The sequence below is a fragment of the Tripterygium wilfordii genome, chromosome 17 (genome assembly GCF_013401445.1).
Source record: "Tripterygium wilfordii isolate XIE 37 chromosome 17, ASM1340144v1, whole genome shotgun sequence".
In the NCBI taxonomy this organism is placed as follows: Eukaryota; Viridiplantae; Streptophyta; class Magnoliopsida; order Celastrales; family Celastraceae; genus Tripterygium; species Tripterygium wilfordii.
The window spans coordinates 10,917,694-10,931,534 of NC_052248.1; the positions used below are offsets into that span (position 1 = coordinate 10,917,694).

At 41.3% G+C, this 13,841-nt stretch overlaps 2 protein-coding genes across 4 annotated transcripts; one reads left to right on the top strand and one right to left on the bottom strand.

Annotated features, from left to right (window-relative positions):
- The first annotated feature begins 433 nt into the window (after nt 1–433).
- LOC119982101 (agamous-like MADS-box protein AGL62) lies at nt 434–13,440 on the top strand. Of its 3 annotated transcripts, none has more exons than XM_038825298.1 (9): nt 434–1,086; nt 7,179–7,250; nt 7,880–7,978; nt 8,085–8,165; nt 11,056–11,113; nt 11,205–11,332; nt 11,698–11,765; nt 12,498–12,855; nt 12,940–13,440. In XM_038825298.1, exons 8-9 carry the CDS (start codon nt 12,538–12,540, stop codon nt 13,288–13,290), a joined length of 669 nt encoding a protein of 222 aa, XP_038681226.1. In that variant the 5' UTR covers nt 434–1,086; nt 7,179–7,250; nt 7,880–7,978; nt 8,085–8,165; nt 11,056–11,113; nt 11,205–11,332; nt 11,698–11,765; nt 12,498–12,537; the 3' UTR covers nt 13,291–13,440. The 3 variants fall into 3 exon arrangements, with proteins under 3 accessions (XP_038681226.1, XP_038681227.1, XP_038681228.1); XM_038825299.1 differs by having other exon boundaries at nt 7,184–7,250; XM_038825300.1 differs by lacking the exons at nt 11,056–11,113; nt 11,205–11,332.
- On the bottom strand, nt 4,045–5,879 carry LOC119981907. Its single transcript, XM_038825045.1, has 3 exons — nt 4,649–5,879; nt 4,247–4,531; nt 4,045–4,055 (listed from the first exon to the last, which is right to left on the bottom strand). Exons 1-3 carry the CDS (start codon nt 5,877–5,879, stop codon nt 4,045–4,047), a joined length of 1,527 nt encoding a protein of 508 aa, XP_038680973.1.
- Nucleotides 13,441–13,841: the final 401 nt, after the last annotated feature.

Consider the following 13,841-nt stretch of genomic DNA (forward strand, 5'->3'; position numbering starts at 1 on the left):
TTTTTAATAACATTAATTTATTATTTTAATTAATCTATTGTTTTAAATATAATTAATCTATTGTTTTAAATGTAATTTATTTATTATTTTAAATGGAAGTAATTTATATGAATAGAATAAATAAAGGAAAGAGAAAGAAATATTATTTTAATGTAATAGAGAATATGATAGATAATTTGATGTAGTGTTGGTTGGATAAGAAATCTGTAAATAGTGAAAAGTGATATTTTGTCTGTAATTTAAGGAATCTGTTAAGGGAAACTGATGCAGATACTCTAAATCTGTAAAATAGAGAATTTACATATGTATTTAATTAGGAAATGTAAAAACAATTCCGAGCAAAACCTTTCCCTCTCAGATACTACAAACCCGCAACTTCCTTCATCATATTCAAATACTTCCCAAAAACAGTGTCAAGAAATAGACGTGTCTTTTTACTCTGTCTCCGCTTCCACTTCTCTCCAAAATCCATTACTGCCACCACCTCAACCTCAACCTTCCCCGTTTTCTTCTTCTTCCACTGAAGCCCCGGCCAAGCCCTCGATAAACACTACTCAATCTCTCAATTGGGTTTCTCGGACAGGTATGTGGCGAATTATCAGCCGTCGATGTGGGCAAGCGTTTCCGCTTATGTGGGTGGGTTCCACTTGACCGGGTCCACGGTGGTCTCACCTTCTTCAATCTTTGGGACCACTCTGGCATTGTTCATGTTTCTTTTGAAAATTGTTTCCTTCTGCTGCTGTGTAAAGGTGCAAACAACTTCAATTTGTTAAATTTATGAGCTGTTTTCTGGTTTTTGTGAAGGTTACACCGCTTCCTGATGAGTTTCCCGAAGCCCATTCAAGTGCAAATGACTATTTTGCTGCTTCATTTGCCTTCATCTTTGTTTCTCTTGGATATTGATTCTACCAGCATGTTTTATTTTTTGACTTTAATTTGTTATGTGGTGCCGATGATGCATCATGCATCTCATCAGGTGGCTGCAGAGCATGTTCAAGTATTGAATGCTGTGAGATCAAAGTTACCATTTTTAGTGATTACTATAGATGATGCAAAGGATTCTGTGAAAGAGGAGATTCGGTTGAGGTATGTGGATTTAGATTATTCTCGCTTATGTTATGTAGTCACTACTTATATTTAATCTATGTTTTTTAGTATTCAAGCAAAGCTGTGATTACAATTACCCTTCCGTATCCTGCAGAGGCACTTAATTCCCTCCTTCTCCTCCTCTTATCTACTGTTTTGCTGATGGTTTGTGACGCTTAAGTAAATTTAGGGGCTTTGTCCCTTGTTGCTGTTAATTCATTGTTTAAGTCATTCTATTTTGTAGGCAGTAAATTCATTGTTTAAGTCTGATAATAGAGATAAAAATAGTGTGTGTATTCCAAAGGAGTATACAAGAGTATATATACAATAACTCATGAGAAGACCAAACTACCCTTCAAGACTAAAAAATACTAAAATATACACATCTCTAACACCCCCCCTCAAACTCAAGGTGGGTCAAACACCGAGAGTTTGCCAATGAGAAGCTGATGACGAGAAACAGTGTGAGACTTCGTGAAGAAATCCGCCAACTGTGCAACAGAATAAGTGAAAGGTAGGGAGAGAACATCCGACAAAAACTGCTCACGGACAAAGTGACAATCAATCTCAATGTGTTTCGTCCTCTCGTGAAAAACAGGATTGCAGGCAATATGAATAGTACTCCTGTTGTCACAATGCATCGGCGTTGGTCCAGAAATATGGACACCCAAGTGACTAAGGAGACGACGAAGATGAACAATCTCCTTAGCAGTAGTGGCCATAGCACGATATTCTGCCTCAGTGCTCGAAAGAGATACTACATTTTGTTTCTTGCTGCGCCAAGATATAAGAGAGTCACCAAGGAACACACAATAACTTGTAATAGAGCGACGAGAAGTAGGATCACCTGCCCAATCAGCATCTGAGTAGGCCTGAAGAGTGAGGGACGAAGATGATGATAAGAACAGGGATCGAGTCATAGTCCCACTGAGATACCTGAGAATCCGGAGAAGAGCACCATAGTGAATTGAGCTGGGAGCAGACATAAACTGACTCACAATACTCACAGCATGAGCAATATCCGGACGAGTGATGCATAGGTACACAAGCTGACCAACAATTTGCCTGTAGCGAGTCGGATCAGGAAAAGGCTGACCATCAGTCGGACGGAGCTTCACATTAAGCTCAAGAGGAGTGTCAACACTGTGAGTATCTGAGAGAGCAGCCCGACTAAGAATGTCGGAGAGATACTTCTGCTGGGATAGCAGAATGCCATGATCAGAATGAGTAATCTCAATGCCAAGAAAATACCGGAGAGATCCAAGATCTTTCATTCGGAACTGAGACTGAAGATGTTGCTGAAGATACTGAATGGCAGCGGTATCATCACCTGTAATGATCATATCATCCACGTACAACAATAGAATCGCCCGTCCCTGAGGGGATGACCTAACAAAGAGAGAGTGATCATGAGAGCTCTCAATAGATCCAGCCTGAGTCACCACCTGACGAAACCGCTCAAACCAAGCCTGAGGGGCTTGTTTGAGACCATAGATAGCCCGGCGAAGGCGACAAACATGCTGAGGAGGAGTCCAAAGTCCGGGAGGGGGCTGCATGTAGACAATCTCTGAAAGATCACCATTGAGAAAGGCATTCTTCACATCCATCTGAAGAAGAGGCCACTGACTAACAGCAGCAACTGCCAATAAAGTGCGAACTGTAGTTATCTGAGCAACGGGAGCAAATGTCTCATCATAATCAATACCATGCACCTGGGAAAAACCTCTAGCAACAAGACGAGCCTTATAGCGCTCAATAGACCCATCAGGGCGACGTTTAACCCGATAAATCCATTTGCAGCCAATAGGCCTAACACCAGCAGGAAGAGGAACCACATCCCAAGTCCGAGTCTCTCTAAAAGCCTCAAACTCCTCTGCCATAGCCTGCTGCCACTGAACTAACTGAGAGGCCTCACTGTATGAGGTAGGCTCAGACTCCGAATGAAGAGCAGTAAGAAAAGCAGTAAACTGTGGAGCATAAGTAGAAATAGAACTATAACCATACCTCTCCACAGGGCGTCGCTCGCGTTGAGGATAGCGAGGAGCAGGGGGATCCATACTAGCAGGGGATGTACAGGTGGCCGAGGAGGATGAGGTAGGATCAGGACTAGCAGATGGGACATAGTCAAGATCACAGGTGTAGTGAAGAGGATAAGGAGTAATACCAGATGAAAGAGGAGGAGATGAAGGATCAGGTGCAGTGGGAACGGGATCAGGTGCAGAAGAGGAGGAGGAAGATGGAGGATCAGGCTCAGTGGGAGCAGAATCTGAGGGAGTGGAGGAAATGGGAATATCTAGAATGGATGTAGAGGAAATAGGAGTAGGGGGAAGAGAAATGTCAGGAGTGGGTGAGGGCGGAAGCGTAAGAAAGGTAAGATCCTGAGATGTCGAGGAGAAATAAGGAACATCCTCAAGAAATGAGACATGACGAGAGATACGGACGCGCCGAGTCAAGGGATCGTAGCAACGATAACCCTTGTGTTCAGCACTGATACCGAGGAGAACACATTTGGCAGAAACATGGGACAATTTGGAACGCTCAGGAGGAGGTAATCGGACAAAACAAGTGCAGCCGAATGTGCGAAGACGAGAGTAGTCAGGTGGGGAGCTGAATAGCCGCTCATGAGGGGAGATACGACCAGGCAGAACTGAAGAGGGAGTAATGTTGATTAGATTTACTGAAGTGAGAACAGCCTCAGCCCAGTAAGAACGAGGCACAGAAGCCGAAATGAGAAGCGCCCGAGTAGTCTCTAGAATGTGTCGATGCTTCCTCTCAGCAACACCATTCTGCTCATGTGTGTGTGGACATGAGTGCTGAAAAATGGTACCGTGAGAGGACAGCAACGTGCGCATACTAGAAGACAAGTACTCAAGAGCACAATCAGAACGGAGTGTCTTGATGCGACAACCGAACTGAGTGAAAATCATAGTGGTAAAACGGTCATACACATCGAGAATCTCAGAGCGATGCTGTAAGAGATAGACCCAAGTATAGCGAGTAAAGTCATCAATAAAGGAAACATAATAACGATAACCACAAATAGAAGGGAGAGGTGCAGGGCCCCAAATGTCTGAATGTAATAGATCAAAAACACTAGAAGTTTGGGATACACTGGGGGAAAAGGGGAGTGCTGTAGCTTTAGCAAGCTTACAACCAAGACAAGGACTCAAAGCAGAAAAAGAACTACGACCGAGAGCTCCAGACAGGGAAAGACTCTTCAATCGCGACTCAGAAATATGACCTAATCGTCTATGCCAGATATCAGGAGTAGGAGAGGCAAGACCACAAAAACTGGGATGCGAGGAGGGAAGGTGGAGAGACTGGAGATGATAGAGACCACCCACTCTACGACCACTGCCAATCATCCGGCTGGTAGACGGATCCTGCACACGACAAGAAGAGGGTGTGAATAAAACATCATAGCCAAAATCACATATACCACCAACTGAAATAAGATTCATGCTCAACTGAGGAGCATGAAGAACAGAGGGTAGAGAGAGATGGCCTGAGGGCTCTGAGGTGGTAGTAATAGAGCCAGCCTGAGAGACTTTCAATGGAGAACCATCAGCAGTGTAAATAGAGGGAATAGGAGGTGCGGGACTACAATCAGTTAACAGGGAGGCATCAGAGGTCATATGATGAGAGGCCCCCGAGTCAAAAATCCAAGTACTAGACATACCAGTGGCTGAGAAAGTAGAGGATGCAGGAGTGCTACCAGTGCTGGTGGAAGCAGTCATCTGCTCAAGACGCTGCTGATACTGCTGGAACTGTTGGAACTGCTGAAACTGCTGAATATCAATAGGAGACATAGCAGAAGCAGGAGAAGGAAGTGCAGGAGTAACAACCGCAGCAATAGGAGTGGAGGCACGGCGACCACGACCTCGAGGTCCAACACGACGCTCGGGGTGAAGCTTCCAACAGTCATCCAAAGTATGACCTGGCCGCAGGCAATTAGTGCAAGTAGGACGACCAGATGAAGGTGAAGGAGCTGTGGAAATACCAGAGGGTGCCGCAGCAAGAACACCAGAGAAACTAGAGGGTGCGGGAGGTGGCCTAACACCACCTAGCAGGCGCAGACGAGTCTCCTCTGTAACTAACTCAGCAACTGCAGTCTCAAGACTGGGAGAGGGGTCACGATGTATAAGCTGACCAACCAGAGAACCAAACTCAGGGCGGAGAGCCATCAAAAACTCATACATATGACGCATATCCCAAAAGGCCACATGAGTAGCAATATGACTGCCAGCAGGGAGAAAGGCCTCCAACTCACGCCAAAAACCATGCATGTGCTGATAGAACTGCTGAATAGACCTATCATCCTGACGAGCAGCAGCAGCCTGAGTAAGAAGAGAATACTGACGAGCCCCACTACGCTCAACAAAACGAGCAGTAAGAGACTTCCAAACCACATGGGCAGATTGAGTAACCAGATCAGGTCGAAGAGCCGGGTTGAGAGACTCAATGAGATAACTGGAGACTCGATTAGTCCGAAGACTCCAAGCAGCTAAAACATCATCAGAACAGTCAACGGGTGGACCATCCGTGAGATAAGATAAGAGCCCACGGCCAAACAGAGCATTACGAACCGTGGCACTCCAAGTAGGCCAATCACTAGCAGCGGTGAGCCGAAAATCAGTCGAAGTGGGAAGAAAATCCCGAGGAAGTTCAGAGGTGGTCAAACCAACAGTCGTCGAGGATGAGAGTGGCGTAGCAACAGCAGAATTCGACAGAGACCGAGTGGCGGAGGAACCAGTCCCCGGCAAGGGAGGAAAATCACTACCAAGAGTTGTCATCAACACAAATGACAATTTCAGAAATCTGTAGGGACTAAACTGGAAGTTCAGAAATCTGGAGGGACCAAACTACAATTTCTGAAATCTGGAGGAACCAAACTGCAATTTCAAAAAAATTGGAGGGACCAAACTGCAATTTCTGAAATCTGGAGGGCTAAACTGTAATTTAAAAAAAATTCTGGATGGACCAAACTGCAATTTTAGAAATCTGGAGGGCCAAACTGCAATTTCAGAAGATCAAAAAACCAGATCTGCTGGCTGGGTGTCGTGACTGAAGACGCACACTCAGCAGGGTGCCAAAGAGAGATCTCGTCGGAGATGCAGGGAGCAGAGTATCAATAGCGCACAACAGGAAGCTCGCCGGAAAAAAAGAGAGGGCAGTGGTGCTAGCGCACAGCAGGAAGCTCGCCGGAAAAAAAAGAGAGGGCAGTGGTGCACGGTGAGCTGGACAGAGAGACAGAGAGCAGCACCGAGAGAGTTGAGAGGAGTGGCGCACGGCAGGGAGCTCGCCGGTGAAGAAGAGTACAGTGGCAAACAGCGGTGAGCTCGCCGGAGAAGAAGAAGAGGGCCGCCGCACGAAAGAAAAAAAATTTTGTAGGAGAAAAAAAACTACTGCGATACCATGATAATAGAGATAAAAATAGTGTGTGTATTCCAAAGGAGTATACAAGAGTATATATACAATAACTCATGAGAAGACCAAACTACCCTTCAAGACTAAAAAATACTAAAATATACACATCTCTAACAAAGTCATTCTATTTGGGGCTTTGTCCCTTGTTGCTGTTAATTTCACTGATCTCCGTTTTCATTATGAGCTAAGTAAATTTAGGGGTTAAGCTTAGCAAGGATTTCGATAGTGCTGAGAAAGGTTTCTATCATATTAAGATTACAAAACTTTTATTTATGCTGACTAATTCAAATTTAGTCTGCATTCTTCATCGTGTCATCTTTTCTTGGTCTTATTTTCTTTAATATTTTTTTTCCGTAATCAGTACTATGGTGTCTAAAGACACTTTGATTGTGGGGGAACTAATATATTTCTTCTCCTTTCTGAAATTCTCGTAATTCAATCACAAATTGGGTTTGTTACTTTCTTTTACAATTTCTTAGACAATGTATGTTTGGACTTACCATTCATCAGTCAATAAAACTCTAGACAGACTCCGGCTATTTGCTGCCCATGAGTTGGGCTTGGTTGACCATGTATGTTTGGACTTACCCTAACTCTCAAATGCATAGGATTGAATTATTAATCTTATCTGACGAAATTTTTGCTTCTCCATCTCTGATCTTTAGTCCAGGCATTAAATTTTGTGGGTGACCAATTTCCCAATGTTTGAATGGAATGATTCAGAGCAGAGGCTTGAGGTTTGTCTCCTATTTGTCTTACGTCTTTTGCAATTGCTGATAAAATGACTGATAGTTTCTGTTTTCTGAAACATCGTTATAGGGATTCTTTTTGGAAGATTATAGCATGGTGTTATTGGAAAATACAGTGCTTGCAGTTTGCTCAGTTCTATTTTCTGTTGTTGGCTTGATAACGATTAACCTAAATGACATACAATGACACTGACAACACAAACTCAATTGTTGACTTATTGCAACTCTGTACGACTGGTAGAGAATGGTGATGTTTCGGCTAACCTGGGTATAAATCCTCATTTTCTTTTAAAGTGACAGATTTGATAATAAGATTATGCTACATGAAAAACATGGTGTCTTTCCTCTACTCATCACTTCTATGCAAATATGCTCACTTGAGCGGTTACTTGTAGAAGAATTATGAGTTTGTTGCAATATGAGTCGCCTGATTTGACTTGTTAGCTGTGACTGAAGAAAGTCTTGCTTTTCTACCTTAATTTTGTTTTGCTGTTTTTCAAGGTGGGATTGCTTGCTCCTAAAAAGTTTAGAAGCAAGTCCATGCTAGTTGTATTCGCAACTACAACATTTCTCTTTATAGGCCTATGATATGTATAAGCTCTTTGCCTCTTTTGCAGGCCTTGCATCACCCATTTACTGCACCGCATCCTGAGGACATGAAAGATCTTTCCTCTGCTCGTGCCCTTGCTTATGACATGGTTTAGAATGGAGTTGAAGTAATTTTCCTCTCTTGGAGCCGGTTTCTTTTTTCCCTTAAAGCTGTAAGCTTGAACTCATGCAGATGCTACGCTGCTTAAATTCTTTTTGTTGTTCTGCTTTCAGATTGGTGGCGGAAGTTTGAGGATTTATAGATGCGACATCCAACAAAAGGTTTTAGAAACCATAGGCATCTCTCCTCAACAGGTGAGGAGACCTTTTAAATTATTTATACTTTGCTTGGGAAATTGGAAATGATTTCTGAAAGAACCCGTAAAGTTGCTCAGCTTGCAAATTATTGATTTACTTCTAGATTTGGAGTGTACTAATCATAAGCTTTCTGATTTACATTAGAAAGGGAGAGTAGGGAATGAAAGTAAAGAGAGAAAGAAGAGTTTAGGAGCAAATGCAATGAGGGAGAATTTAGACAACAGAGAAAATAAATGATGTAGGATAGGGTGTTGTTGGCATGTGAACAAGGATGATTTGTATTTTCATTCAGTTGTAGGATTTGATTGCTTACTTTGAAGGTTTTGAGGGAAAACTTGAGCATTCATCCTAAGTTTCAATTGGGGCGATAGTGCAGTATCCCTCTTTTAGCATCATTAGATTAGAAGCATGGAAAAGAACTTTGATTCAAGTAAAGAGGTATTTAGACAACAGAGAAAATATGATGTAGGATAGGGTGCTGTTGGCATGTGAACAAGGATGATTTGTATTTTCATTCAGTTGTAGGATTTGATTGCTTACTTTGAAGGTTTTGAGGGAAAACTTGAGCATTCATCCTAAGTTTCGATTGGGGTGATAGTGCAGTATCCCTCTTTTAGTATCATTAGATTAGAAGCATGGAAAAGAACTTTGATTCAAGTAAAGAGCTAGGTGTGCCAATAACACACGGATACCCTTTCTTGATCATTTTGTGGCCTCATTCCCAATTCCTTCTGTGGGGAGTGCCACTGATTGGCCCCGACATCATGGTGTTTCTGAAAACATGTTTGGTTTTGAATGTGGGTCAACTATACTGTATTCATTGTTATTATTTAAGCATGTAGAAGAATTTATTTATAAGGAGAATGTCCCAAGTCCCATTCCAAGTCCCATTCAAAAAAAGTAAAATGTCCCAAGTTGACTGGCAGCGTCCTCTTTCTTGAACTTTCCGTGGCTTTTCTCTGGAGGTCTCCTGTGAAAATTCTACGATCTTGTCAGGCCTTGGCATCATCATCAGCCTGCGCAATTGGATCAAATTTTTTTCTGATTTTGAATTCTATGTTTTTTCATACAGCGCTATCATACTTGGTGTTGCAGTGACATCAAGGAATCCAAACATCATTGTGTCTCTATGTTCTACTTTTTGGTTTTTCCAAGCACAGATGGTAATATTAGAATACGAATAAAATAATCTCTTATGTATTTTGAACTTAATTCTATTAATTTTAGATTTCTTTGAAATGAAGGAAATTCAATTACATCTTAGGTGATTTTTTTTTTTAAAAGAAAAAATTTATTAAGGCACCAAAGAGGTGCAACCCAAGAGAGTTTTAAAGAGGATAAATTCATAAGGTCAAAAATATTCCCTGAGAAAGAAAAACTCCAAGATTTAAGGCTATCGAACCAACTATCTATGAAGCTATCTGAACTAGATTCTATGTTGTTGAAAATTCTATTATTTCGTTCGATCCAGATCAGCCACATGACAGACATCGGGATCAGTTGAAAGAAGCTTCTTTGATGCTTGTCCTTGCCCATAGAGAACCATGCTAACAACTCTTTATCCACAGAAGCGTGTGTTACCCAACGGATGCCTAGTAATGACAGAGCATTAGCTCAAACCTTAGTGGATCAGGAGCAATGCAAAAGAAGATGATTTATAGATTCCATGGCAGCCTTGCATAAACAACATCTATTTACCAAAGAAATGCCCCTCCTTTGTAAATTGTCCATTGTTAAAATTCTGCCCCAAACAACCTCCCAATAGAAGAAGTTAACTTTAGGAGGAGCCTTTGACTTCCAAACCCACCGCCAAGGAAATCCCGAGTTACCTAAATGAATCTTGTCTTTAAGCTCATTATAAAAGGAACTCACAGAGAACATTTTGTTGCTTGCAAAATTCCAGCAGATTTTATCTTCTGCTGAGGGACTAATCTTAGCACTGTAAACAAACTTCCAGAAATTTGTGAATTCCTCTACTTCCCAGTCTTGAGCATTACGAATGAAGTTAATGTTCCAGGAAATGCCCCTATCAGTAGCTTGGTATAACTGACTAATAGAGGCCTCCTGTAAGGAGGCTAGACTGTAAAGATTAGCATAATTGGTCCTGATTGTTGAATCTCCTGTCCACACGTCATTTCGGAAGCTAATGGAGTTGCCTCTACCCGCCTGGAAGTGAGTTGAAGCAAACCAAATATCCCAACCTTTCCTAATGGATCTCCACATGCTGCACCCATAAGGGTCTCTATTCTGCTTGGTGGACCAACCATTGTTATCTGTACCATATTTGCAAGCAATGACTTTCTGCCATAAGTGATCTCTGTCAGAGGCAAACCTCCAAAGCCATTTCCCAAGGAAAGCCCTGTTAAAGGTGCTGAAGCATTTAATCCCCAGACCGCCAACATCTTTTGGGAGCTTCACTACGTTCCAATTTACAAGATGCATTTTCCTGTTCTCCAGAGAGCCACCCAACAAGAATCTACACATGATCCATTCAATTCTAATAGCGATGGAAGCCGGGATAGGAAGAAGGGACATCATATATACGGGGAGATTAGAGTGTACTTTTAATAAGCATTAGTCTTCCTGCTTTTGAGAGGCTGCTTCTCCTACAACCTAAAAGTTTTTTTCAAAAGAAGCCACCAAAGGATTCCACATGCCCTGATTTTTATGTTTTGCACCTAAAGGGAGCCCCAGATACTTTGAAGGTAGATTACAAATCCCGCAGCCAAGGGCTTCAGCTAGGGCCTCCACATGTGAAGCGTATCCCAAAGGGATGATCATACTTTCTCAAATTAACTCTCAGCCCCGAGATTTTTAATTGGATTATACCAAGGAAATGCTTCCAAAAGTTGCAATAATGTGGGGCTCCGTGCTGCTTTTTCTACAGGCAGAAGCAAAGTTTGGCTATCTTTTGGAGGCCTTTGACGTGGGTGCTCCTCCACATGGTATGGCTTCATCCTGTCCTCGCACCATTTGTTATTCTTCGTTTTGGAATGAACACTTAACTAATTAATTTCCAGTACTACACCAATGCAGGGGGAATTGCTTATGGTTTGGATGGATTGATCATGCTGTTGGCTGGTGCTAATTCCGTCAGAAGAGATGTAATAGCTTTCCCGAAGACAACAACAGCTCAGTGTGCCCTTACTCGGGTCCCGTTAGAGGTGGACCCCGAGCAACTGAAAGAATTAGCATTTCAGATGCAATAGTTCGTTCTGATTAGTGTATCTGTATCTATAAGTTAGCCTTGCACATCAAATTGATTTGCTTTCTATAGGGTCCAGTTTTGTTGTCATTGAGTTCCTTGTACTATCTAAGATAATTTACTGTAAAATTAGATATAAATGAGACTTTGGTTGTCAATTTCCCTATAAATGTACAACGATTTTTCAAGTTATACTTTTTCGAGAAGGCTTGTGTTCATGTTAGGTTCGCCTTTTGTATAGCATATCAAATGCGCGATAAGTTTTGTACAAGTTGTGAAAAACAGATTCTCATGCGGTTTCTTTCCACCACTTGATATTTGCAGGGTTGAAAACACAGTTGATTCATGCGTTGATGCTGGGTTGTTGCTGCTGCTGCTGCTGACTGCTAATGGTAAAATTACCCATGCATGAATATAGTTTTAAAAACGATTTCATAGTGGTTTCTTTAAATGTTATCTCATATGATCTAGAACACAAGAACCATGAAAACATTCTCATGATACAATGTTAGAATTAATATTATATGTAAATGAGATAATCCTGATAGAGATACTTATCTAGCCAAAAATGGTAGCATCGATCCTTTCTCTTCTTGACAATCTAAAATGGTCAGAAATCTAGAGTAGAAAATATACTTAACGAGGAAATATTTGGTGATATGAATTTTCATGCTAATCCCTATAATACTGAGTGTCCATTTTAGGTGAATGTACTAGACTAGGCAAACTAAGAAATATGAAAACTACCCAAAAAGTTTTGTTTCACTGGTTAGATATTTGCTTACTCATGACAACAGGACACAGTTTTTTTTACAAATAATTACCTACTTAGCATCACAAGATACATGAGGCTGTGCTTATATCGCAGAATGTCCATGAAATTCGATAATGCATCTCCTCATGAATTGTCAAAGAGGTGTGAGTAGCCTGAGTTCAATATATCAATATTATGTTCTTACCATATATTATTTTTTGAAAGAGATACTGTAGCTGCCAAAACTAGTAAGTAATTAAGGTCAGAGAAACGACACCTCATTCATATTAATCTGGACAGACCAAATTCTTGTGCTCCAATCCTTAAGGCGCCTATAAATTAATCTCTTCTTCTTATATATGGTTGTTAGGGATTCATCCTATTATTCAAGTTCATACTGTTGGGTAGCCATGGTGAGAACAAGTAGGGGTCGCCAGAAGGTGGAGATGAAGAAGATGGAAAATGAAAGCAATCTCCAAGTAACCTTCTCGAAGCGAAGAACAGGCCTTTTCAAAAAGGCTTGTGAACTTTGCACACTTTGCGGTGCTGATGTCGCCATCATTGTCTTCTCTCCAGGGAACAAGGTGTTCTCATTTGGTCACCCTGACGTTGAAACAATAATCGATCGGTTCCTCACCCGTCACACTCCTTCTACTTCAGGTGCTTTGCAGCTTGTCGAAGCCCATCGCAACGCTTCTCTTCGTGATCTTAATTTTCAACTTACTCAGGTATATTACTGATTAATAAATTAAATCATTTACTGAATTACCATTTTTTTGGGTGAAGGTAAAAATCTTTATTTAATTCCTTAGGTGCTTGATCTATTGGAGGCGGAGAGAAAGCGAGGAGAGGAGCTTATGAAGATCAGGAGGGCTTGCCGCGCGCATTGCTGGTGGGAGACTCCTGTTGAGGAGATGAGCAGGCCACAACTTGAACAGCTGAAGAGCGCTCTGGAGGATCTCAAGAAGAATGTGACACATCATGCTGAGAAACTCATTCAGAATTCAAATCAATCCCATAACTATTTTGCATCTACTGCTGCTGGTCCAAGTGTTATTTCTGGTGCATCCATGGCTCCTTTTGATCCCAATAATGCTTCATTTATTCCAAATATGATGCCTTCATCATACAATCACCTCGGATTCGGACGCGGATTTTACTAGATATTGTTAAAAAAGTATGTGATGTTGTGTTTATTTTCAATATATTGTTTGTATCAGCCTTGGAGCCGTCTGAAGTTGAACAATATTACGGAAAAATAAGAGTCATGTAGTCTACTAGGAATGTTGCTTGTCTAATTCAATTCCTGTTGATTGTCCATGTATTTTCTGTATCTTTTGTCATGAATTTGCAATGAATTTCGCATTTGGATATCCTTTTAATAAGAAGTTTTGACACAGAAAAAAGAGGGAAAAGTGGAAGAAGGCCATCTATTCATAAAAAAAAATAAAAAATCATTGGGACTGGGGAACTAAAGGGTGGTAATACCAATAGCAGAAACCGACGTATATTCTAGCCAGCTGAATGTAAGCCTACAGGGTTCTAACTATGATTAAAAATCTAGACATGCGTATACACTTAAATAGACGAATAAGAAAATCAAATTTATTGTGTTAGAAATATATGGATGTTTTATGTTATATTAGGCTTGAGGGTATTCTTGTCTTTGTACCCCCTCTCTCTATATATATGCTTCTCTTGTAACTCTCATAGT